This window comes from Sphaeramia orbicularis, chromosome 10, assembly GCF_902148855.1.
Source record: "Sphaeramia orbicularis chromosome 10, fSphaOr1.1, whole genome shotgun sequence".
Classification (NCBI taxonomy): Eukaryota; Metazoa; Chordata; class Actinopteri; order Kurtiformes; family Apogonidae; genus Sphaeramia; species Sphaeramia orbicularis.
The window spans coordinates 51,090,073-51,118,012 of record NC_043966.1 but is presented as its reverse complement, the minus strand read 5'-3'; the positions used below and the strand labels follow the sequence as shown (position 1 = coordinate 51,118,012).

General features: G+C 35.6%; 1 protein-coding gene across 1 annotated transcript in view; it reads right to left on the bottom strand.

Moving 5' to 3' along the window:
* Window positions 1–27,940, bottom strand: part of LOC115427690 (alpha-1,3-mannosyl-glycoprotein 4-beta-N-acetylglucosaminyltransferase B-like) — a 45,504-nt gene that overhangs the window by 13,295 nt on the left and 4,269 nt on the right. The window contains exons 2-12 of the mRNA XM_030146349.1: window positions 19,432–19,605; window positions 18,647–18,754; window positions 16,040–16,173; window positions 11,557–11,603; window positions 9,759–9,872; window positions 9,081–9,156; window positions 6,654–6,768; window positions 6,432–6,562; window positions 4,589–4,696; window positions 4,292–4,485; window positions 1,209–1,287 (exon numbers count right to left, since the gene is read on the bottom strand). Of these exons, the coding sequence (XP_030002209.1) occupies window positions 1,209–1,287; window positions 4,292–4,485; window positions 4,589–4,696; window positions 6,432–6,562; window positions 6,654–6,768; window positions 9,081–9,156; window positions 9,759–9,872; window positions 11,557–11,603; window positions 16,040–16,173; window positions 18,647–18,754; window positions 19,432–19,605 (1,280 nt within the window). The remainder of the gene's footprint in view (window positions 1–1,208; window positions 1,288–4,291; window positions 4,486–4,588; window positions 4,697–6,431; window positions 6,563–6,653; window positions 6,769–9,080; window positions 9,157–9,758; window positions 9,873–11,556; window positions 11,604–16,039; window positions 16,174–18,646; window positions 18,755–19,431; window positions 19,606–27,940) is intronic.

Sequence of the window (27,940 nt, the reverse complement as noted above, 5' to 3'; positions counted from 1 at the left end):
AAAATGTCACAATGTCATTGCTGAAAAGCTACGAAGAATAAAGCTGATACTGATGTAAAGCCCAATGACGAACTGTTTATATAATGTTACATCAGTGTACAGATTGGTATCTTATTCACAAGAGCGACTATTGCTAGCTTTTACATGGAGTTAGCTAAGTACTACCAACAGCTGGCTCACACCAAGTCTGTATGCTGATTTCTATGTAAAGGTGGCGCTTTATTCTCGTTCAAAGCCTCGGTGACTCTCCTCTGATTTTCTACTGTGGTATTAGTAACAATAATAACAATAATATTATTAATCATATTATTATTATTATTATTATTATTATTATTATTATTAATAATAATAATAATAATAATCATATTATTGGTTATTAATTATTATGAATTAATTAATTAATATTATTAATTTAATAATAATATTAGTAACAATAGTATTAACAATAGCTACTGTAGCTTAAAAATAGGGTTGGCTGACATCAACCATTAACCACAAAAGAAGAGAGGACTTGAGCGGAACTATCTGCAAAGGTCTAAAAGGTGACGCTTTTTGCAATCTCAGACCCTGTCTTTCACTCCTCCACAGAGGCAACAGCATCCAGTCTAAGATACTTTTAGTTCAGAGATGGGAGTCAACAAATATCAACAAATAATTGGCTCTTAACACAAACACATACTGAAATGTACCATGCACTAGAAAAGTGCTGTGTTTCTCAATACATAACATTAGTTTAAAGGAGTTTAAACTCAGAAAACAGAGTATGTTAATACTTGACATGAATCATAAATTTCATAAAGTAAGCAAAGTTTAGCTCCAAGTCTGAATGTGTCTACATCTTCAACTGTTGGGGTTTCACCTGCAATGTGAAGCCCCTGCACTAGACTCATCTAGTGTAATGTGGTTTCCCTCTTATCTTCCACACTGACGTTCTATGTGCGTCTAACTTTACTCAAAGGTCAGCTCCGGCATGACCACTTTTCCCCTTAAGTGTGACACAAGTGTCAGTTGACACACAAACAGAGGCTGAATGAGGCAATGGAGCGGCAGCAGATAGCGTGTTGTGGTGGGTGTTTCCTGTGTCTCTGCTGCTCTTTCCTGATGCATCAACACCTGAGATGAAAACCAAGACCTGCTTGAGGGCCGTAATGGAACCGAACACACATACACACACACACACACACACACAAAACACACAGGTTACTCACACTGCTGGGGAGCACTTCCACTGTGGTGTTGTAGAATTTATCTGCACTGGTCTCAATATTTCCACTGTGAAAGCGGTACCTGACAGTAAAGAGGACAGACGCATGTTAAACAACACTGAAAACTCTAGGGCGTAAAATGTAGTGTTATCATGCAAACATATACATGTAATTATGTTTAAAGAATATGAACAACATATCTGTCTTTCTGAAAAAAAATTAAAAATTCTGAAAAGTCAAATATGTTCACAGGGTAATTAATGTTGACTGTTGCACTAAAGAGGAGGGACTCAGCTGTGAATGACAGTGAGAGAATACAGACATGTGAACAAACCCCATAAAGGTCAGCAGCACCACAAGTTTGTGCAGTATGCACAATACTCCACAAACATCAACGCCCTTTTGTGTCTCTACATTAAACCATGACTAACTTTAGAAGGTGTGTATGATCAGTGGGTGGGTTCAGCATAGACACACACAAAAATGGGCTGAGGACTTTCTCTTATTGTGCTGTCAGAATTATAACGTGAACTTATCACAAATATTGTTAGATTACAACATTTTTCTTTTATAACTTGTCACTGTTGGCTTTTGGTGTGCAGCTGCTGATTGGAATATGGCTAAAAAATAACTCCGAGGCTGAAAGTGAAGCCAATACTGACGTAGCAAAACTGCAAGTTCTTTTAATGCTGGCTTCAAAGTGTACAAAATCATACAAATAAGTGAAAAAGTAGGTGGAGTTTACTAATACCCCCACCCCTCCTGCTGACTGATACACTGCCTAGTCAGGGATTCATTTTGAATTTTAAATGAAAGATAACTGTAAACTATACTAAACTAAATCTTTGTCCTTTTTGAGTTGTTCAGTCAAACCAAGACAAACATTATTCTGCCCAAGTCTGAACAATCTGATCGCACTTTTTCTGTCAAATCTGGGTGAATTATGTTCGAGAAATTGGTTGGACAAAAGTCTTGGACAGACGGACGTAATTCCTGGTAATACTATATACTCCCACCCTATGGGTTGGCAGGGGTCTAAAAACTACCTGTGTGGTTTGTTCCCTGCTTATAAGATAACAGACTTTTTTTTTTATCCCCCTAGGAAATTTGTTATGACAGTTGTACTTTTTCACTCCACTGTAGCTGTGATTAAGAAGTTACACTCAAGACAAGAATATTACTGCTATTTAATTAGAATATCAGGGATGTTAGCTACTATTGGCTAACTTAAGCATTAATTTGGTGTTTGATTTTATATGTTGATATGCAACCTGGTTATTAGATCAGCTAATGCTAGTCTAGTATCAGTGTGCATATACATCTGCAAATTTTTACTCTTATCACCCACAAATGTATGTTAAAATGCAAGGAGCTGAAAATACCTGGTGGATTCAACTTTATATCTTAAATAAACACAAATTTGCCTGCTGACTACAAACTATTGACATTTTTTCCTCAGCAAATAGCTCTAAAGTTTACTAGTACCATATTACAATCCTCTAAGCATAACATAACTACATCAGCTTGTGTTAAGATGGATTTGTGAGTTGATTCTTGATCTTTTAGCTAGTCTTCCAATTAGTATGGGAAGTTGATATTATTGTTATCAAACACAACTGCGTGTGATAATATTTCCAAAGTAGCTGAAATCACTTGGTGTTTAATGAAATATTGTTAGTTACCAATGTGGTGGAGTTTACAGTGAGTTAGCTGATATTATCAAGAATTTACAAGGATATCTTGATGTTAATGAACATTTACACAATGACAGTTTGAATATGAGAATAGTGCCGTTTACTGTCCTCTTCTGTTGGTTTTGCATTTTAGTGTTTGAATTATCCACCTCCACCTCTCTATGCAAATAAAGATGACGACAGACATGGAAGATCATCTTGTAAATAGTACTTTGTAAACAGTGTTGGGGAAGCTACTTTGCAAGCGTAGCGTGTAAAACTACAGTAGTTCATCACGGCAGTAGTTCAAACAAACTACATTTCTACCCCTGGAAAAATGTAGTTTGTAAAACACGGCTAGAAAAAAGGAGTTTTAGCAACTACTTTTTATTTTCAGCGTTAAATTGAGAATGTACATGTGGTGTATATGAAACCAAATATGCTCATGGTTGGGGTGGCACGTCGCTATCGGGGGTGGCGCTGGCTGGAGGGTTGTCCATGGTGGTGACGACCACACAACGTTAGTAATGATCACACATCTGCGAAGCATTTGAGCGCTGCCAGAGCAAGCCAATCAGAGGCAGCATTGGCTGTGATGTCATGACATGATCACGCCTTCAAAGCAATTCAGGATGAAAGAAAAAGAGACTGTCTGTGTTCAATGGAGAAATACAATTTGTATTACAGAAAATAAATTTACAAAAACCCCTTAATTTTATGTTGTTGCCCAAAATCGTAGTTCAAAAATGGAGTAGTCTGACTACAAAAATTACCCCAAAAGTGCTGGAACTACTTGACGGGGCACAAAATATGTTTGTAGTTTAACTACCAGCAAGTTACAGCAAAATGGAGTTGAACTGTGTAGTGGACCTACATGTAGTTTAATTCCCTCCATTACTGTCTGTAAACATCTTACTAGGTGCAAGTTGAGGCCAAATAAGATGGATTAACCTCTTAATAACAGAATGCAGGGATGTCACAGCTGGATTAGTTTTGAAGCGTCACACAGGACATGGAAATAACTCTCACTCAGTTCCTAGATTTACGGACATTCTGATACAGTTTTATTTTCCCCTGCACTGGTCACCATGTCTAGCTCAGCCCAGACAGCATTCTAGTAAATTTAGTAAAAAACAGAGGGGTAGGGGATTTGGCCACTGACACGAATGTGAAAGGGTGTGCTGCCTGTGGTCTACTGTACGTCTACAGATTGTTCCTTGATGAGGTGTTGATCACAGCATAGAACGTGGTAGCTTCTCCACGAAAGAGCCTCTACCTTTACACATGTAATGAAAGTGTAATTAAGCGTAATCATGTTGTATGGTCACACAATGCCTGCTATTTTGACTTTTAGAAGGCAGTCCAGGAAATCAGGTCTGGTTGTTAAATTATATCAAATGTATTTTGACCAACCTGGATATGTGGATTGGCTGTTGGAAGCTGAAGAGGATGTAGTCCCCTTTGACAGGTGTTAATGCCCAGAAGAAGTCTTCTCCTCTATAGGCCCTTTCCAGGCTGTGCTGCTGATAATGTTTCAGGCTGCTGTTTAGCTCTGCAGGGGGGTTACTGTGGGCCACAAACAGTTTCTGCTTCCCAAAGTCCTTATCCTGGGGTGGAGGAAGGTCAGGTGAATACACACAGTTTTTCCCGTCAGAAGGGACTAGTTGTCAAAGAAGATTTCACCACCCATTGAAATGTATGTGTGGTTACCGTCAGACGCTGCATCTTGCCAGGCAGTGAGGAGTGGAGGCCTACATGCTGGAAGAGTGAGGGCTTGAACTTCTTCTTGAGTAAAGCCTTCTGTTGATTGCAGTCTTTCTGTATGAAAATGTGAGTGGAATTAAACCAATATTGTCTAAAACTAGCACTGTCACTTGTTGATTGCCTGTGCAGCCTACAAAACTAAAAAATAGTACTATGCAAAAGAACATATGCAGTTGTCTGCCCATCATTATTATGAGTTATAGGAAGGTAAAGTCCTGCCCCTTCTGCTGGGTAAGCAACAAATCATTTCTTGATCCCACTTGTACCATGCCAACAGTTAGATATTTAATTTGAAAGTTAAAAAAGTTGTTGTAGTTTGTTGTAAACATAGTCAAATACCATTACGTTTAGTATGAAACAGCTCAGTGAACTGTGTCTCATCACTATTCACTTCTTTGAGAATGAGTGAAAAAGTAATAAAAGTCACAACAAGTCTGATCCTGTTGACAGATGCAGAGACATCTAAGCAGAATATGAGGAGATCACTTACACAACTTCAGGGCATATAAGCTTTATAATTACATATGTTCATAGTGCGGCTCTTTAACAGTTTTAAAATAAACTGTCAATTTAAAACAGAATTTTGTTAGAAAATTGCAAACTTCATATGCCAACAGGAAAATGTTTATTTATGTTTTGCCACTGACTACTACACACTGCTGGGTCAGAGCTGTAAGAGGCAGGACTTGGCCTCCATTTACATAGGTCTGCAATGAAGGGATTCTACAGTGTTATTTTTACAGAGGAGTTGATTGCTATGAGTAACAGAACATTGCTAAGGGCTACGTTCTGATCACAGACTATGGAGACCATCTTCAATCTGTAAAATAATTAGATTTTTTATTATATTTTAGGGCACTCAAAAGATTTTTGCATTTTGACAAATCCTAGGGGGCTGTCATTGAAGGCACCGAGCTGCCCTTAAAGCACCTTAACCAATATTTTGGTCAAGGACACTGACAAGAGAATTACCCTAACATACATATTTCTGATGACAGAGGAAACCAGAAGAAACCAACACAGCACCGGGGAACTCCCCGCTGAAAGCCATAAACTTCTTTAGAACGATCAAAACTGCATCATTCAATCTTTATGCGTTTTCTTTCCCTATAAAAACTGACTCACGATACATTATCTCTTACATAATGCAAGTGCTTGATCATCCCACTAATTAAATGGCTACAACATCAGAAATACTGATATTAAAATGATGTGACTGATTTGAAAGTTACTATGTTGACTGGACTAAATGAAATAGTCCATTACATAGAAATAACACAATTTATAACGTCGTTGATCAACCAGAAATGACAATTCAACAAAAACAAGTAGTTAAAGTGTTATACACTGCTGGGCATGTTTAGTCACTGATGGACATATTCTATTCTCATCTGTGTCTTTATTTTTCTCCCCTCCATTCTGGTATGTGTTTGTATCTTATTTACATGTGGGCTTTCATTTTTATACCCTTCGTGACTGTGTGTAGGTGGAATAACATTTGTTGATACTTGTGAATGAGACATTAGAGAGCAAATTAGAAATGATCGGATTTAAATTTTCTATAGCATCCATTCTCTCCACATTTTACCTTATCTTCCTTGTTCTTATGTTTTATTGCTCCATCCTGATCTGTAAATGATTACACTTTTATCTAATACCATTTCATGTGCATAAATCTTATCTGCTATGATCCAAAAATCCACCAGTGACTTAGTAAAGTGGCAATATGTGCAGTCAAGCTGTATTTTTTTTTTTTAAGGTTGTGTTTTAATGTTTTAAACTAACTTACTGGATCTTTCTCAGGGTTGCAAACTTTGACCCACAGAATATGATCTAACAACCAGTCGATGGGTTTGTCTTTATGGAACATCAGGAAAAACTCTGCAATCATCAGGAGGTCACTGGTTCGAAACATCTTGCCTAGAAAACACAGATTAACCATAGTGTATGAGGGTTAAGTTGGAAAGCGTTTATTAGTTGAAATGTCTTTTCCACAAACTAATAGTGGCACCTATGAATCCAAGCTGGGAGAACTCCAGGAAAAGCCATGGCTTGGAGGCTTCCTGGTTGGCATAGGTTTTCATGGCACTGTAGTAGTCTGTCTTTGCAATAACGTCATCCTCTAACTGAAAAATAAAATGACACACACATTTCAAAACAATTCATCACAAAACACTTACGAGCAAAACGCCACATGCTGGTATTTTCTGTGATCTGATCTTTCCAAGCTTTGATTAACATCACTCATTGGTTGTTGAGTGGGTGCAACTGCTTCTCTTAAGGAAGTTGGCGGTTCATTTTTACTGTAATGTAATCAATTAATGACTGTCTACTTTTTGCGATCTGTTTTTTTTATATAATAAATGACGTGTATTTCAGTTCAAAGCACTGGTAGCAAAAGTCTCTATACTTGTGTCAAAAAGACTGTAATTCAACTTTTTAACTCAAGTAAAAATAAAAAAGTACTGGTATGACAGTAAAGATTAGACTTTATCAATTCCACCATGGTTACATTTCACAGTTGACAGCAGCAAATACAAACATAAAGTGAAACAGAAAAGCATATTAACCCATTCCAACCTCAAATAAAATAAAAAATAATACAGTGAAAATAATGAAGAATTTGATGTTACTGTGAGCTAATCAGCTTTCAAGGCCAGAAATAGAATTCAAAAAATTGTGGTGCCTTTTCTCCTGCTCCAATTTTTGTCTGGTTATATTTTTTTAATGGGTTTTGCCTTGTTACATTTCTTTTTCCACAAACTGATCTTGCCACATTTGTCATATATATTGATATACATCAATGAATTCACCAAGAGATTATCATTTCTTTGTTACTGTCCAATGAATCTTAATATTGGGAAGATAATAAAAGAAAATAATAACAATTCCCCTCATATGCATCAAAAATGAAGTAACAAGCCTGTTTGGAAAATGTAAGGAGTACAAGCATTTTTGTTCAAAAATAAAGTAAAAAAAAAAGTTGTCAAAAACTAGAAGTGAGTACATATTTTCCTTTATTAAACATTGTAAAGACTTACAATAGTATTCCATGTCAGTCATCACTGCTGAGCCTCAGTCAGTGTGTAGTGGTGAATTCACCTGCTGTCCGCCTGAATTTTCCATGCTTTTCAGTGTTTGGGACATTTCTAGGCCTCAGCAGTGAGTTTATATGCATTGTTTTGTACAGGGGTTGGACAAAATAATGGAAACACCTTCACCTCAAGATGATAATGCCCCAATCCATACAGCTAGAATTGTTAAAGAATGGCATGAGGAACATTCTAATGAAGTTGAGCATCTCGTATGGCCGACACAGTCCCCAGACCTCAACATTATTGAGCATTTATGGTCAGTTTTAGAGATTCAAGTAAGACGTCGATTTCCACCGCCATCGTCTCTAAAAGAGTTGGAGGGTATTCTAACTGAAGAATGGCTTCAAATTCCTTTGGAAACAATTCACAAGTTGTATGAATCAATACCTCGGAGAATTGAGGCTGTAATTGCCGCAAAAGGTGGACCTACACCATATTAAATTATATTTTGTTGATTTTTTAAGGTGTTTCCATTATTTTGTCCAACCCCTGTATGTATTTGTATAAAAAGTGAGTGACTCTGCCTATACAGCTCTCTTCTCTCTCTGCAGTTTTGTCTGTCAGACAGAACTGCAATCAAAACACATAAACACAGACCTCTAACAGCCTCTAGTAGACCGTCTTTAACACGCACTAGGAAACTTGGGCATCAGTTGGATACTGCCGCTAGAACATTTCCATTTTGTAAAGATAGATAGATAGATAGATAGATAGATAGATAGATAGATAGATAGATAGATAGATAGATAGATAGATAGATAGATAGATAGATAGATAGATAGATAGATAGATAGATAGATAGATAGATAGATAGATAGATAGATAGATGACAGGTAGGTGTAGTCAAACTATATAAGATGCTTAGATATTCTTCCATCATATTGGATCAGTCCTAATGTGATCATGACTGAGACAGAGATGACAGAACCCCCCCACCCCACCCCCCACCACCACTACCACCACCACCACTCAGTGATGAGTTGTACAATCTGATGGCCAGGGGTACAAAATAGAAAAAGAAAAAGATGCTGCTGTGTTTGTATTTTTACAATGTGGTTGCTATGACAGAATTGGGAAAGGATGTTTTATATTTTTGTTGCAGTGCTTTCTTTCTCATTTGCTGGGTGAAGAGGAGGAGCCACGTTTGAACTGTTCTACTGATGAATAAACAGCAGAGGAAATTATTACCTACTTTGCCTTTAAGTACATTAAGTATCTGAACATTGTTTCCCACCTCAGATAACAGATGGCCCCATGTGCAGCATGTAAACATCCATTCATCCATAAATTTACAGCATTAGAAATACATAAATCAGCCGTGACTGTTTGACCTTTGACCTTACCTGAACATAATAGGTGCCTTTATCCTGTGCATAAAGCATGAGGAAGCTGAAGTCTAGATTCTGCTTTGTTCGCCATCTAAAAACAGTGCAACCAAAACACACAAAGAGTAAAGTGTAAGTATTTCCTCTGTATGTTTTGGCATCAACACTAATGCCACAGAGTGCAGGCTAGACCTTTTAAATTTAAAGGTAACTTATTAGCCCCAAATTTGGTCTCTGCATTTTACTCATCCTAATACACACAGTACCTAGCATTAGCATTAGTTCTTAGTCCGCAACAGGTTCAGTTAAGGTGTAGCCTACGTTTCTGCTTTATGTGACATGATTTTGTGTGTTCCACTTAAAGCTGGTGACTTCACAAGCACCAGACTTGAAAACCCACACCTTCCTTCTACTGCTCTCCCCTCTCCTCTGCAACATAAGCTTCTGTGATGAAGCCCACAGTGCAGCAGCAGAGGTGTGCTCAGAATCATAACCACAATCAGAAATGACAGCTGTGAATATCCTGTTTATCTGAATATACTGCAAAATGACCATTTTTGTAAAGCTACATTACACTTGGCGTTTTCGTCCACAACAATTTAAAAGAAGTCCTCCAAATCCTGTAGGAAGCAAGGTGCACACAGAATCTTTAAAAAACTAACAACAAAAATGCAAATAGTGAGTTTGTGAATGTACTTGACTCGTTCCTTGGAGTCTCCAAAGGTCTCTCTAAGTGCAGTGAAGTTGGGGTAGTAATATTGTGATGGAGCGATGACTTCCAGGAGTCCAGACTCCACCTCTTTTGGGAAACTACAAAGAATATACATGCATTAGTGTGAATTATCCAGTCTGTAAATGGTGCTTTAGGTCAAGTTTATTTATGTAGCACATTTACAACAATGCAAAGTGCCCAAAGTGCTGTACAAAGATACACGTAAAAATACAAGATATGATAAAACTAGTAAAAATATATAGATATACAAGATAAGATATACTAAAACTGATGGAACAGATAAACAATAATAGGATAAATAGTATCTAAAAACACAACCAGAAGACAATAATAAAAGTAAGTCACACACTTGTATTACAAGCCAGTGCAAACAGGTGTGTCTTTAAAAGAGATTTAAAGTGCTCAATGGACTGTGCACATATGACATGTTGGGGCATTTATTTAGTTAATAAATACACTCAAATGTAAGGAAAAACCCATTCTTTAAAGATAGAAATAAACCCCCCCAAATAACCTTTGTAATGATCAGCAGAGTGAATCAACATCCCAGGGCATGAAAAAAAACCTCTTTTCGGTGTTTAATTACTGCTTCAGATGATCAAGAACAGGTTCATGTTCTAGCTGTTAGGGTATTAGGACAGGTAATGTGTGCTGGACCCCAAACAGAGATGCCAAATAAGTAGCTGCTGTGAACAATTTATAACATGAATTTTTGACAGGACTTTAGCATTTGCATAATTAGACGATACATTAGCATATAGCGAAAGGCTGGTCTTTGTTCATCACAAGGTAAAGCAGGTTTATCGGTACAGGTAATTTATAGTACCATAAACATCAACTCCTCTCATGGAGTAGGTAAGGCTTACAACAAAAGAGGTTTGAGGCCAAAATGCATGTGATAGACTTTGTGAGGCAACATGTTCTAGTTTCTGCATGTAGCATGAGACTGAAAAGACCAGCGCAGTTCAGACATATAACCCAGTAAACACAGTCTAGTCTGTGGGCTCAGGAAAACAGTGACGTGACTGAGTGCATGATTATTAGTTTTTTAAAATGTAACAGCTATTATTATATATAAAAATGCACATACACAGAAAAACATCTGTATATCGTTTGTGTCAACAACTTGTGAACAAACCCTATGAACTAATAATGATTTTAAAAAGTGTCTACTCAAGAAAAGATTCCAAACAAGACATGCAGTGTGAAAATCAACCATTTGTTTTGAACATTATCATCCTGCTCGCTTATTTATAACCCAGCTGTCAAGTTCAAGGTTTATTTATCCAGAGGGCTTTCCCTTGTCACAATGGAAATGAAATTCTGATATTAATCTTAACATACACAGCGTTCAACAGCTTGATTGCCTTACAAAATGTAATCACCTTTTACTGAAAGCTTCTTTGCAAACATAAAACACATTTGTGCCTTTTACGCATCTATTTATTGGCACTATCTTTTCATGCCGCTTCAGGCCTTCAGTAAATCAGACTGTTGAAACACCAGAAGTTCTTATGCACATAAATATAGTCGGTACAACTCAAAAGAGTAAGCAGGGCAAAGAGTCTCTGTGACATTTACATAAGTGGGAAAGTCCTCTGAAAACTAGCTGCATGTGCTGTATGCTATGTAGTTCAAAGACTGTGACTTCTGAGGGTAACCACTACATGAAATGACACTCAGCCAAAAAAAACCCAAAAACCTATTGATTTAACAGTGAACCAGCACCACGGGAGGAGTTCTAGATTTGGTGTCACTCACTTCAACCTGATGGTCTCTGCCACACTGCTCACATAGTCCGTGTCCGTCTGATATGGCAGGAAGAGAACAAAAGAGAAGGTCAATGATACAGGGGATTTTTAAAAGCAGTTTTACCTCACAAGAGGTCTCGCATGCCTGTGTAACAGAATAGAACAGGTCTTACAGCCACATTTCTCTGCTGCCTTGAAGGCCAGACCTGGTATAACCAGTTCTGCATAACCAGTGATGTGGTCTCCTGGGCACCTTATTGTGTATTAGTGCCTTAAAACACAGCATATCAACAGCATAAACACAGTGTAAGACTCATACGTACTCACTCACACATGAGCACAATGGACAGATGAGCTGCTTCACCCATAGTGGATACTGCACAATGCTTACTGCCTGCTGGCTGGACATTCACATTATACTCATATATCAGTCTTGGGGAGACAAGTCTGAAAACATAGTTATGCAACTATATACTAGGGCTGAGATATAAAATGATCATGATAGTTGACAATTGTTTGTTTGTAATTTTATATCATAGCATGATTATGGTTTATATCATATTGTGATAATTTACCTTGGAGGTCAGAGATTTTTTTTGTCATGATCGTGAATAAAGTTAAAATCTGAAATAACGGTCCTTTGCATTGCTTTGCACCTTACTGAGTAAGCTCTCAGAGTATTTTGTAAATGCTAAAAAATGAACAAAATAAGAACCAAATCAGGAAATAGGAGAATATGAGTGTTTTTTCCACATGTTGTTATGTCTGTCCTCATTTTCTTCTGGCTGTATCTTTTACATAATTTTTAATCATTTCACATATTTCACTACTTTTTTTAAAGCCATAAATAACTTATAAACAACCAGAAATAATTTATTTATTATAATTATTGACACTGACAAATATGAACATTTATATTATTTTAGGCCATATCGCTCAGGCACACTATTACTCTACACTAGAAGTAGTACAGCTAACTAAAGCTACAGAGGAAAAGTGGTTTAAACTACAGGATCAAATTGTTAATGAACTTGTGACACAAATGTATAGCAAATATTAAAACTTTAAGCAGTGATTTGGTGACTTAAGGCCTGACCTTTTATCAAATGTTGCACAAAAGTGTTACCCAGCACTTCCTGCATCCACAAGAGAACAAACACTAATTAAATATCAATTCATGATAGCAAGGAAATGGAAAAATTGGACCTAATACATGTGGCTAATAAATACTGTGTCTTGGTGAAACCAAATGGAGGGGCTTAGTATTTGAAATTTTCCAGGGGCAATACTGGTCATTTTGTGGCAAAAGATCAAATTTTAGCACATTGCCACAGCAGAACAATATAATAAAAAGTAACCATTTTAATAAATTTTCACCACAAAGGTGTTCAGAAAGACGGATCGAATTTGATGTTGTTGAGGTTAATTCTCTAGGGGGAATTAAGTTAAAATACAACAGCTGGAAACAGTGAAGGACGAATGAAAAAACTGCTTATTCAAACAAAAAGGTGGAGCATATGACAGACCTTTTTGTGCATCTGGACCTGACACATGTACCCACTAAATTTGCTATGTTTATGTGGAACCCTGTTTTGACTTTTCACCACTTCTTACACGTGTTATGAAGTTTTGAGCATGTGCAGTCCCTTAAAAATATAATTGTTTTAGGAGAAGAAGAGTGCTTCCTGGTCAGTTTTCTGGCACTAATGATCAAAAAAAGTCAGCTGAGTTTATTGAAATACTTCACATTTAGGGTTGGTGTGATTCTATGCAGTTCACACAACAAGACAACAGTGGGAAAAAATACTGTATCGATCTGCACATATTAATGTTGTTGAACTACCAGCAAACTACAGCTGGACCAACAAGTAGTGATTATGGGTTAAGTTTTTGGAAACTCTGAGAAAGGAAATTCATTTCAGCTCACAACTCTCGGATGGGACAGGAGCAAGAGCCTTCAGCTATCGAGCCCCTCTATTGTGGAACCACCTCACTGCCGCGGTCCGGGACGCAGACACCCTCTGTGTTTAAGCGTAGGAAGAAAACCGTCCTTTATGATGAGTCTTATAGTTAGGGCGGCTCAGGCTGCTCTTAGTTCTGCTGCTACAGACTTAGACTGGGAGACGCAACAGGAGAACCTGAGATCTTCTCTGCTCCTCCTCCTGTCTGACCTCCTCTCTGCTCCTCCTGCCTGATCTCCTCTCTCCTCCTCCTGTCTGACCTCCTCTCTACTCCTCTTCTCTGACCTCCTCTCTTCTCCTCTTCTCTGATCTCCTCTCTCTTCTTGTCTGACCTCCTCTCTGCTCCTGTCTGACCTCCTCTCTGCTCCTCCTGTCTGACCTCCTCTATCCTCCTCTTCTCTGACCTCCTCTCTCCTCTTGTCTGACCTCCTCTCTCCTCCTCCTGTTTGACCTCCTCTCTCTTCCTCCTGCCTGACCTCCTCTCTGCTCCTCCTGCCTGACCTCCTCTCTGCTCCTCCTGCTTGACCTCCTCTCTGCTCCTCCTGCTTGACCTCCTCTCTCTTCCTCTTCTCTGACCTCCTCTCTGCCCCTCCTGTCTGACCTCCTCTCTACTCCTCGTGTCTGACCTCCTCTCTCCTCCTTTTCTCTGACCTCCTCTCTCCTCCTGTCTGACCTCCTCTATCCTCCTCTTCTCTGACCTCCTCTCTCCTCCTGTCTGACCTCCTCTCTCCTCCTTTTCTCCTCTGTTTACACCCCAGTAAATCCATGTTACTGTCTCTCCTGTTTCCCTGGAGTCTGTGCTTTATCCCCTCATAAGTTTTCCCTGGATCATCTCTGGACCTGCTGCTGTGGTCCTACTTCTCTCCTGCCTTCACCGTCATCCCTCACTCATCCACATAGTTGGGATAGTGTTTATTATATAGTTCCATAGATGGTAGAGGTTTCTATTATTTGTACTAACAGTTGCAGTAGTAGTAGATCCTCTGTTAATACTTATATTTGGAGTAGTAGTATTAACAGTTATGGGTAGCTGTATTAGTTATTGGTAGTTATATTAGTAACAGCAATTCTAGTTTTTAACAGTTGTAGTTCATTTTGCTGTGCATCCATGTGCCCCCCCCCACTCTCTTTAACCCTTTAACTGATCGTGTCAGATGACCATCCTCCAGAGTCGGGGTCTGCTCCAGGTTCAGCTCCAGCTTTAAACATAAAATATCATGAGATAACTTTTGTTATAATGTTGAACTATATAAATAAAACTTAACTGATTGACCTCTGCTACCTGGGTAACATGTTGTTGGGCCTGTTGATTTTCATTTCCACATAATCAGGTTAGAGAGGCAGTACAGTATGCATGAGAGGCACGTGTGAGGAGCAGCTCAAGGTGTGTTATCTATTGAGTCTATTGTTCGCAGCTGAGGTAAGAGATTCTGTGTAAAGATCTGATGATAGCAATGCTGACATCATACTAACAACATTTTATGTAACTGTCACCTTTTACTGTACTTTCAGTGTCTAGACAATATCAGAATAGATTCCAGACATAGAATAAAAACATTTTTCTCAACCATTTCATGCGTTATTAATTATATTCAGCATTCTTTTAACATTGAGTACATGGATCTTTACATTTTAAACTCATTGAAACTACATACAAATCAAATGCAAAACAATTGAAGTCATATTGAATGACTATGCACAAAAAGCAAGAGTTACAGTTATTTCCTTCAATTGTTATTTCTACCATTTTTTGTGATAATTGCTGTTATATAAAGATAGACAAACTTAAAAACACTATTTGTGCAGCTCTCTCCTCTTGGTGCAAATCAAATGACTAAGCTTAAAAATGGATGGCCATTGCTGTGGGAAAGTAAAGCTACGTCTTTTTTATTATACATATATATATATATATATATATATATATATATATATATATATATATATATATATATATATATATGTAATGTATTTATTTATTTTATATTTTTAATTTTTATTTTATTTTTTTTATTTTTTAAGTGAAGCCACTTCCTAGTTTCTGTATCAAGCCATGAGGTAGAGTGCTTATGCACTTATTTAAGCCCTCTATGTGTGTGACAACACCTATAAGCAGCTGAAATCTCCGGTCAGGACCCAGATTTTCTACAACCTGAAAACAGAATCCAGAGAACTGGAGAGAATTCTTGCTTCCTTTCAGACCACTTGAAGTACAATATGGAGAAAAAAAAAAAATTACATAATTTTTTCCCAGTGATGCTAAAAAACACTCCAGCTTTACTATTCTTAAATTAAAAAGTTGTGAGAATGGCCTCACTATCATGTTCCACTGATTGGATATTATGCAGCCTTGTTTTATTTGAACTGGAGTATACACAAAGCTACATTTTCTTTAAAAAGATGAACTTTCCTGATTTTAAATTTTTTTCAGTGTAGCTATCACAAACAGCAGGTAAGCAGTGTATCCCAGGTGTCACTGTGCACAGAATTAAAGCAATGCCATCACAAGTGTATGTGCATGTGTGTTTGTGCAACCTCAGCCACGAAGACAATGATAAGAAGATCTTGGCTTTGGGATGAAGTCAGACTGTAGAGCAGAGAGCTGAGAGTGTTGACCAGATAGCTTTGCTTCTGTCGCTTCACAGTTGGAATACCCAGCACCATGGACACTGAAGAGACACATAGAAATACACAAAAATCTAAAAAGACTGCATTAAGATTAAGTCCAACGCTGTGTGCTGACCCTGTCATTTGGTAACAGTATTATAATAAGACTGGTATTCTTGGATTTTACTCTCCTTTATATTTCATCAAGATTTGGCTGCAGAGTTGGGACCTTTTTTTGAGGGTGGGCAGTGAAGTATGAAATAACTGCTGGTGAAGACCCTGAGACTCCAGATGCCCTCTGAAAACCTTGTAAAACTCACTGTAAAAAACCTAAATCTTTACCAAGTGTATTTTTCTCATTTCTAGTCAAAATATCTCATCACACTTAAAATAAGACATAATCACCTCAAGAGTAACTTTTCAGTGAGATAAAAGAATTTATGTTTAGACAATAGATCTTGAAAATCTTATTTCAAGAAATCTTACCAAGATAATTTTCACTTGTTCCATTGGGATTTTTTTTTTTACTTGAATTGAGCAAAAAAAATCTTGAAATAAGCAAAAAAAAAAATCTCACTTGGTATGATTTAGATTTTTTCCAGTGCTCAAGCAAAGTCTCCTACAACCTGAGGGAAACACTGGATAGGATTGTTAACATTTCCTTAAACACTTATATTATTATTATTATTATTATTATTATTATTATTATTATCTTAAAACATACAAACTATGGATTACCTAACAAGTTCCTCTTAACCTGGAGTCTGTCACTGCAGCACCTTACTCTGTAACTTGCTGTGCATTTCTGGTTGTCTCCTCCCTTTTCCTGTTTGAAGGAACTCTCTGATTGGCTGTTTCATTTCCTCATTCATACAAGTTAAGAGAGCGCATCAAGAGTTTAAATATGAGATCAGATTTGCTTTTCTAACCTGTTTCATGTTAGTTTGTTTCCCAAGTTATTCTGATGCTACAGAGATTAATTAGAGCTCTCATTTCTCAAAATACATGTCCTTGACTCACTCTTGTTTAGAATAAAACCTATAAATTTGTGTTGTCAGGTGGGGGGGTTTTATGGGACAAGAGGACTTTAAACACATTCAGACATCTGACAGCTTATCAGGACATGCACCAGACAGCCTGAATGAAAACTGTCTGTGAACATACTGTGAATGCATGCTTAAATAAAAGATTAACACTTTCCACTAAACACATAAACAGTGAATAACTATCACTGTAGGAAAAAGTCACAGGTGTTATAAAGAATGATATATTTTGAAACTTATATATAGATATGGATGCTGTTCGCTTTATTTTGAGATGATAGAGATGTAATTTATTCTATTTCTAATCCTATAGCCTTTGGGTGCTTTTCATTCCTCTCATGTTCACTTAGAACATGAATAATTTGACTATATTAACTCTATCTATCTATCTATCTATCTATCTATCTATCTATCTATCTATCTATCTATCTATCTATCTATCTATCTATCTATCTATATCTATATCTATATATATGTATGATCATATATGAATCATATAATAATATGAACCCATAAGGAGGTGAATGAATGAATAACCAGGGCTATACAATATCTTATTAATTAATTTTCAATATTCATGTCATTAATGTAGGAGGCCTACATTGATTTCTTTCACTAGACTCTGGTTCTGTGTTCTCTGTTGCTAATGTTTTTTTTTGAGACAAATGACCTGTTACCATGGTGAAATGTCGACTCTAAGTTAAATGAATTAAATCTGAACAGCTGTCCTGCTACCAAAAACTCAGAGTTTCACATCTTATCAAGGTTTATCAACTCAGAGACTTTGTGAGATCTTGTTTGTGTTTTCTAAAACAAGGAACAGATTTTAAAGATAAAATCATGCAAATGTCACTCCTAGGCTGAGCTCTTTAAAACCTGATGTGTCATCACTGACACACCCTGTGCATATGCAGTTTGGATGGCTACTCTTTCACTGTTTGTGCAACTGGAAAAATTCCAATGGTTTCTAAAACCTGAACCTTATAGGTTTTATTGAATCATTGCGATAATTTCACTCATGCCTGTACTAGAAGCTGGAGAAGAAGCCGTTTTATCAGTATTATAACATGCAGTAAATTGTAACTCATTGCTAGATTTGGAAAGATCTGGAAAAAAAGTACTCTGGAAAAATGGGCAATCAGACTCACTCACAGCATATTTCCTAACCTTTTAGTTCGTCAAAATAAGAAAAAAAGTCCATTCGAACCATTTTAGATTTAGGGCTTAAAGGGTTAAAAGCAAAATCAGGTAAACATTGCACCTGGTCTTATAGATAAAAATAAAGGTCAAACTTTATCTGAAAGGTAAAATACACAAACATTACGAGTGGCCTGAAAGGTAAAATGCACAAATATCACATCCTGGTCTTGTGTATATTGCATGCAATCTTGAAGGTTAAAAAGACATTTCTAGTTTGAAATCAGTTTAGTTTGGAGAAGGAGATGGTAGAATACTGAAAAGAAAGCTGAAACAATAGCAGAACACTCCATACCTCCACGGCGTCCCTGTCCGATGACTACGTTGGGTACAAGACTGTCAGGATGCTGTGCGAGGTGGGGCAAATAGACGTACAAGCTGGGCTGGGGGAATACCCTCCTGACTAAAAGCAAACAGTGACAGGAGGTTAGTCATTATTCAGCAGTCCAATGTGACCATTTTTGTTACACGGCAAAAACCAAAACAGTGATTGCGAGGGCTGGGAAAGTGGGATTGGATGTTCTTGAATGGGTGTGAGATCAGGATCCTATGGATAACAATTACATTACGAAATTAGATAAAATTCAAACACACTAATAAAGTCAAATGTACAACAAAACTCTTTTGAAAAGGACATTTAGTTAATCTTGTGTTCACATGGTGCTTCTTCCTAGCATTAATTTCATCAAGATTTTTAAAATTGACACACACATACTGTACAAAAAACCTTGGATTATGTAACATTACTCCAACACAGTGAGTTTCTGAGAAAATAATGGAACTGCCCTGTTAAACTTGTACAAATGGGATTTTGGGCACGGTACAATAACAAAGTACAATGTAGTCTGAGTATTGCAAAGAATATGAATAGTGGTGCTATATAAAGGAAATTAGCTCAGCTCCTTGACACTGAATCTCAGCTGGCCGTCACAAACATGCGGACCTATGATTAGGATCTGACATTAGTTGTATTTTAGGACTTCACTAAACAAAGCAGGGCTGTATGACTACACACAATTACCCAATACACTCTTGTTCCTTTGTTCTAGGAATCCTAGTGCTCAAACCAGTTCTGAGTACCTGCGGAAGTGTTGGTAGTCATGTCACTGCTTGGATGAGTGATGTTGGGAACTCGGGACATGTTCTTTAGCTGCTCTAGGATGCTGTTGAGATCTCTGCTGACCTGCCCGCCCAGCACCTCCGCTGCCAGCAGACGTTCATACAGGCTGCGCAGATCCGGCTGCACTGCTGATCCTAGAGCAGTCACACAGTCACACTATTAAGCACTAATGGCACAGCTATGTGAGGACATTTCAGTTACATAATCAAAAAGCACAGCAGCAAGCAATGTTTCCCCTTAGTTCAATATGGAAGGCTTGTGAGTTCTTGTATGCTTATTGAATGTTTGCATTGGAGCCAGTTTTGTTGGTGAGCTCAATTTCTAAGCCAATGATTATCCACTGTTAGTACTTGTATATGTAGTAGTAGTAGTATATCCACTGTTAGTACTTGTATATGTAGTAGTAGTATATCCACTGTTAGTACTTGTATTTGTAGTAGTAGTATATCCACTGTTAGTACTTGTATTTGTAGTAGTAGTATATCCACTGTTAGTACTTGTATATGTAGTAGTAGTATATCCACTGTTAGTACTTGTATATGTAGTAGTAGTAGTATATCCACTGTTAGTACTTGTATATGTAGTAGTAGTATATCCACTGTTAGTACTTGTATTTGTAGTAGTAGTATATCCACTGTTAGTACTTGTATTTGTAGTAGTAGTATATCCACTGTTAGTACTTGTATATGTAGTAGTAGTATATCCACTGTTAGTACTTGTATATGTAGTAGTAGTAGTATATCCACTGTTAGTACTTGTATATGTAGTAGTAGTATATCCACTGTTAGTACTTGTATTTGTAGTAGTAGTATATCCACTGTTAGTACTTGTATTTGTAGTAGTAGTATATCCACTGTTAGTACTTGTATTTGTAGTAGTAGTATATCCACTGTTAGTACTTGTATTTGTAGTAGTAGTATATCCACTGTTAGTACTTGTATTTGTAGTAGTAGTATATCCACTGTTAGTACTTGTATTTATAGTAGTAGTATATCCACTGTTAGTACTTGTATTTGTAGTAGTAGTATATCCACTGTTAGTACTTGTATTTGTAGTAGTAGTATATCCATTGTTAGTACTTGTATATGTAGTAGTAGTATATCCACTGTTAGTACTTGTATATGTAGTAGTAGTATATCCACTGTTCGTACTTGTATTTGTAGTAGTAGTATATCCACTGTTAGTACTTGTATATGTAGTAGTAGTATATCCACTGTTAGTACTTGTATATGTAGTAGTAGTATATCCACTGTTAGTACTTGTATATGTAGTAGTAGTATATCCACTGTTCGTACTTGTATTTGTAGTAGTAGTATATCCACTGTTAGTACTTGTATATGTAGTAGTAGTATATCCACTGTTAGTACTTGTATATGTAGTAGTAGTAGTATATCCACTGTTAGTACTTGTATATGTAGTAGTAGTATATCCACTGTTAGTACTTGTATTTGTAGTAGTAGTATATCCACTGTTAGTACTCGTATTTGTAGTAGTAGTATATCCACTGTTAGTGCTTGTATTTGTAGTAGTAGTATATCCACTGTTAGTACTTGTATTTGTAGTAGTAGTATATCCACTGTTAGTACTTGTATATGTAGTAGTAGTATATCCACTGTTAGTACTTGTATTTGTAGTAGTAGTATATCCACTGTTAGTACTCGTATTTGTAGTAGTAGTATATCCACTGTTAGTGCTTGTATTTGTAGTAGTAGTATATCCACTGTTAGTACTTGTATATGTAGTAGTAGTATATCCACTGTTAGTACTTGTATATGTAGTAGTAGTATATCCACTGTTAGTACTTGTATATGTAGTAGTAGTATATCCACTGTTCGTACTTGTATTTGTAGTAGTAGTATATCCACTGTTAGTACTTGTATATGTAGTAGTAGTATATCCACTGTTAGTACTTGTATATGTAGTAGTAGTATATCCACTGTTAGTACTTGTATATGTAGTAGTAGTATATCCACTGTTAGTACTTGTATTTGTAGTAGTAGTAGTATATCCACTGTTAGTACTTGTATTTGTAGTAGTAGTATATCCACTGTTAGTACTTGTATTTGTAGTAGTAGTATATCCACTGTTAGTACTTGTATATGTAGTAGTAGTAGTATATCCACTGTTAGTACTTGTCTTTGTAGTAGTAGTATATCCACTGTTAGTCCTTGTATATGTAGTAGTAGTAGTATATCCACTGTTAGTACTTGTATATGTAGTAGTAGTATATCCACTGTTAGTACTTGTATTTGTAGTAGTAGTATATCCACTGTTAGTACTTGTATATGTAGTAGTAGTATATCCACTGTTAGTACTTGTATATGTAGTAGTAGTATATCCACTGTTAGTACTTGTATATGTAGTAGTAGTATATCCACTGTTAGTACTTGTATTTGTAGTAGTAGTATATCCATTGTTAGTACTTGTATATGTAGTAGTAGTATATCCACTGTTAGTACTTGTATATGTAGTAGTAGTATATCCACTGTTCGTACTTGTATTTGTAGTAGTAGTATATCCACTGTTAGTACTTGTATATGTAGTAGTAGTATATCCACTGTTAGTACTTGTATATGTAGTAGTAGTATATCCACTGTTAGTACTTGTATATGTAGTAGTAGTATATCCACTGTTCGTACTTGTATTTGTAGTAGTAGTATATCCACTGTTAGTACTTGTATATGTAGTAGTAGTATATCCACTGTTAGTACTTGTATATGTAGTAGTAGTAGTATATCCACTGTTAGTACTTGTATATGTAGTAGTAGTATATCCACTGTTAGTACTTGTATTTGTAGTAGTAGTATATCCACTGTTAGTACTCGTATTTGTAGTAGTAGTATATCCACTGTTAGTGCTTGTATTTGTAGTAGTAGTATATCCACTGTTAGTACTTGTATTTGTAGTAGTAGTATATCCACTGTTAGTACTTGTATATGTAGTAGTAGTATATCCACTGTTAGTACTTGTATTTGTAGTAGTAGTATATCCACTGTTAGTACTCGTATTTGTAGTAGTAGTATATCCATTGTTAGTGCTTGTATTTGTAGTAGTAGTATATCCACTGTTAGTACTTGTATATGTAGTAGTAGTATATCCACTGTTAGTACTTGTATATGTAGTAGTAGTATATCCACTGTTAGTACTTGTATATGTAGTAGTAGTATATCCACTGTTCGTACTTGTATTTGTAGTAGTAGTATATCCACTGTTAGTACTTGTATATGTAGTAGTAGTATATCCACTGTTAGTACTTGTATATGTAGTAGTAGTATATCCACTGTTAGTACTTGTATATGTAGTAGTAGTATATCCACTGTTAGTACTTGTATTTGTAGTAGTAGTAGTATATCCACTGTTAGTACTTGTATTTGTAGTAGTAGTATATCCACTGTTAGTACTTGTATTTGTAGTAGTAGTATATCCACTGTTAGTACTTGTATATGTAGTAGTAGTAGTATATCCACTGTTAGTACTTGTCTTTGTAGTAGTAGTATATCCACTGTTAGTCCTTGTATATGTAGTAGTAGTAGTATATCCACTGTTAGTACTTGTATATGTAGTAGTAGTATATCCACTGTTAGTACTTGTATTTGTAGTAGTAGTATATCCACTGTTAGTACTTGTATATGTAGTAGTAGTATATCCACTGTTAGTACTTGTATATGTAGTAGTAGTATATCCACTGTTAGTACTTGTATATGTAGTAGTAGTATATCCACTGTTAGTACTTGTATTTGTAGTAGTAGTATATCCACTGTTAGTACTTGTATATGTAGTAGTAGTAGTAGTATATCCACTGTTAGTACTTGTATTTGTAGTAGTAGTATATCCACTGTTAGTACTGGTATATGTAGTAGTAGTATATCCACTGTTAGTACTTGTATATGTAGTAGTAGTAGTATATCCACTGTTAGTACTTGTATATGTAGCAGTAGTATATCCACTGTTAGTACTTGTATTTGTAGTAGTAGTATATCCACTGTTAGTACTTGTATATGTAGTAGTAGTATATCCACTGTTAGTACTTGTATGTGTAGTAGTAGTAGTAGTATATCCACTGTTAGTACTTGTATTTGTAGTAGTAGTATATCCACTGTTAGTACTTGTATTTGTAGTAGTAGTATATCCACTGTTAGTACTTGTATTTGTAGTAGTAGTATATCCACTGTTAGTACTTGTATATGTAGTAGTAGTAGTATATCCACTGTTAGTACTTGTATTTGTAGTAGTAGTATATCCACTGTTAGTACTTGTATATGTAGTAGTAGTATATCCACTGTTAGTACTTGTATATGTAGTAGTAGTAGTATATCCACTGTTAGTACTTGTATATGTAGTAGTAGTGTATCCACTGTTAGTACTTGTATTTGTAGTAGTAGTAGTATATCCACTGTTAGTACTTGTATATGTAGTAGTAGTATATCCACTGTTAGTACTTGTATTTGTAGTAGTAGTATAGCCACTGTTAGTACTTGTATTTGTAGTAGTAGTATATCCACTGTTAGTACTTGTATTTGTAGTAGTAGTATATCCACTGTTAGTACTTGTATTTGTAGTGGTAGTATATCCACTGTTAGTACTTGTATATGTAGTAGTAGTAGTATATCCACTGTTAGTACTTGTATTTGTAGTAGTAGTATATCCACTGTTAGTACATGTATTTGTAGTCGTTGTATATCCACTGTTAGTACATGTATTTGTAGTAGTAGTATATCCACTGTTAGTACATGTATTTGTAGTAGTAGTATATCCACTGTTAGTACTTGTATTTGTAGTAGTAGTATATCCACTGTTAGTACTTGTATATGTAGTAGTAGTAGTATATCCACTGTTAGTACTTGTATTTGTAGTAGTAGTATATCCACTGTTAGTACATGTATTTGTAGTCGTAGTATATCCACTGTTAGTACATGTATTTGTAGTAGTAGTATATCCACTGTTAGTACATGTATTTGTAGTAGTAGTATATCCACTGTTAGTACATGTATTTGTAGTAGTAGTATATCCACTGTTAGTACTTGTATTTGTAGTAGTAGTATATCCACTGTTAGTACTTGTATATGTAGTAGTAGTAGTATATCCACTGTTAGTACTTGTATTTGTAGTAGTAGTATATCCACTGTTAGTACATGTATTTGTAGTCGTAGTATATCCACTGTTAGTACATGTATTTGTAGTAGTAGTAGATCCACTGTTAGTACATGTATTTGTAGTCGTAGTATATCCACTGTTGGTACTTGTATTTGTAGTAGTAGTATATCCACTGTTAGTACTTGTATATGTAGGAGTAGTAGTATATCCACTGTTAGTACTTGTATTTGTAGTAGTAGTATATCCACTGTTAGTACTTGTATTTGTAGTAGTAGTATATCCACTGTTAGTACTAGTATTTGTAGTAGTAGTATATCCACTGTTAGTACTAGTATTGTAGTAGTAGTATATCCACTGTTAGTACTTGTATTTGTAGTAGTAGTATATCCACTGTTAGTACTTGTATTTGTAGTAGTAGTATATCCACTGTTAGTACTTGTATTTGTAGTAGTAGTATATCCACTGTTAGTACTTGTATTTGTAGTAGTAGTATATCCACTGTTAGTACTTGTATTTGTAGTAGTAGTATATCCACTGTTAGTACTTGTATTTGTAGTAGTAGTATATCCACTGTTAGTACTTGTATTTGTAGTAGTAGTATATCCACTGTTAGTACTTGTATTTGTAGTAGTAGTATATCCACTGTTAGTACTAGTATTTGTAGTAGTAGTATATCCACTGTTAGTACTTGTATTTGTAGTAGTAGTATATCCACTGTTAGTACTTGTATTTGTAGTAGTAGTATATCCACTGTTAGTACTTGTATATGTAGTAGTAGTAGTATATCCACTGTTAGTACTTGTATTTGTAGTAGTAGTATATCCACTGTTAGTACATGTATTTGTAGTCGTAGTATATCCACTGTTAGTACATGTATTTGTAGTAGTAGTAGATCCACTGTTAGTACATGTATTTGTAGTCGTAGTATATCCACTGTTAGTACTTGTATATGTAGGAGTAGTAGTATATCCACTGTTAGTACTTGTATTTGTAGTAGTAGTATATCCACTGTTAGTACTTGTATTTGTAGTAGTAGTATATCCACTGTTAGTACTAGTATTTGTAGTAGTAGTATATCCACTGTTAGTACTAGTATTTGTAGTAGTAGTATATCCACTGTTAGTACTTGTATTTGTAGTAGTAGTATATCCACTGTTAGTACTTGTATTTGTAGTAGTAGTATATCCACTGTTAGTACTTGTATATGTAGCAGTAGTATATCCACTGTTAGTACTTGTATTTGTAGTAGTAGTATATCCACTGTTAGTACTTGTATATGTAGTAGTAGTATATCCACTGTTAGTACTTGTATGTGTAGTAGTAGTAGTAGTATATCCACTGTTAGTACTTGTATTTGTAGTAGTAGTATATCCACTGTTAGTACTTGTATTTGTAGTAGTATATCCACTGTTAGTACTTGTATTTGTAGTAGTAGTATATCCACTGTTAGTACTTGTATATGTAGTAGTAGTAGTATATCCACTGTTAGTACTTGTATTTGTAGTAGTAGTATATCCACTGTTAGTACTTGTATATGTAGTAGTAGTATATCCACTGTTAGTACTTGTATATGTAGTAGTAGTAGTATATCCACTGTTAGTACTTGTATATGTAGTAGTAGTGTATCCACTGTTAGTACTTGTATTTGTAGTAGTAGTAGTATATCCACTGTTAGTACTTGTATATGTAGTAGTAGTATATCCACTGTTAGTACTTGTATTTGTAGTAGTAGTATAGCCACTGTTAGTACTTGTATTTGTAGTAGTAGTATATCCACTGTTAGTACTTGTATTTGTAGTAGTAGTATATCCACTGTTAGTACTTGTATTTGTAGTGGTAGTATATCCACTGTTAGTACTTGTATATGTAGTAGTAGTAGTATATCCACTGTTAGTACTTGTATTTGTAGTAGTAGTATATCCACTGTTAGTACATGTATTTGTAGTCGTTGTATATCCACTGTTAGTACATGTATTTGTAGTAGTAGTATATCCACTGTTAGTACATGTATTTGTAGTAGTAGTATATCCACTGTTAGTACTTGTATTTGTAGTAGTAGTATATCCACTGTTAGTACTTGTATATGTAGTAGTAGTAGTATATCCACTGTTAGTACTTGTATTTGTAGTAGTAGTATATCCACTGTTAGTACATGTATTTGTAGTCGTAGTATATCCACTGTTAGTACATGTATTTGTAGTAGTAGTATATCCACTGTTAGTACATGTATTTGTAGTAGTAGTATATCCACTGTTAGTACATGTATTTGTAGTAGTAGTATATCCACTGTTAGTACTTGTATTTGTAGTAGTAGTATATCCACTGTTAGTACTTGTATATGTAGTAGTAGTAGTATATCCACTGTTAGTACTTGTATTTGTAGTAGTAGTATATCCACTGTTAGTACATGTATTTGTAGTCGTAGTATATCCACTGTTAGTACATGTATTTGTAGTAGTAGTAGATCCACTGTTAGTACATGTATTTGTAGTCGTAGTATATCCACTGTTGGTACTTGTATTTGTAGTAGTAGTATATCCACTGTTAGTACTTGTATATGTAGGAGTAGTAGTATATCCACTGTTAGTACTTGTATTTGTAGTAGTAGTATATCCACTGTTAGTACTTGTATTTGTAGTAGTAGTATATCCACTGTTAGTACTAGTATTTGTAGTAGTAGTATATCCACTGTTAGTACTAGTATTTGTAGTAGTAGTATATCCACTGTTAGTACTTGTATTTGTAGTAGTAGTATATCCACTGTTAGTACTTGTATTTGTAGTAGTAGTATATCCACTGTTAGTACTTGTATTTGTAGTAGTAGTATATCCACTGTTAGTACTTGTATTTGTAGTAGTAGTATATCCACTGTTAGTACTTGTATTTGTAGTAGTAGTATATCCACTGTTAGTACTTGTATTTGTAGTAGTAGTATATCCACTGTTAGTACTTGTATTTGTAGTAGTAGTATATCCACTGTTAGTACTTGTATTTGTAGTAGTAGTATATCCACTGTTAGTACTAGTATTTGTAGTAGTAGTATATCCACTGTTAGTACTTGTATTTGTAGTAGTAGTATATCCACTGTTAGTACTTGTATTTGTAGTAGTAGTATATCCACTGTTAGTACTTGTATATGTAGTAGTAGTAGTATATCCACTGTTAGTACTTGTATTTGTAGTAGTAGTATATCCACTGTTAGTACATGTATTTGTAGTCGTAGTATATCCACTGTTAGTACATGTATTTGTAGTAGTAGTAGATCCACTGTTAGTACATGTATTTGTAGTCGTAGTATATCCACTGTTAGTACTTGTATTTGTAGTAGTAGTATATCCACTGTTAGTACTTGTATATGTAGGAGTAGTAGTATAT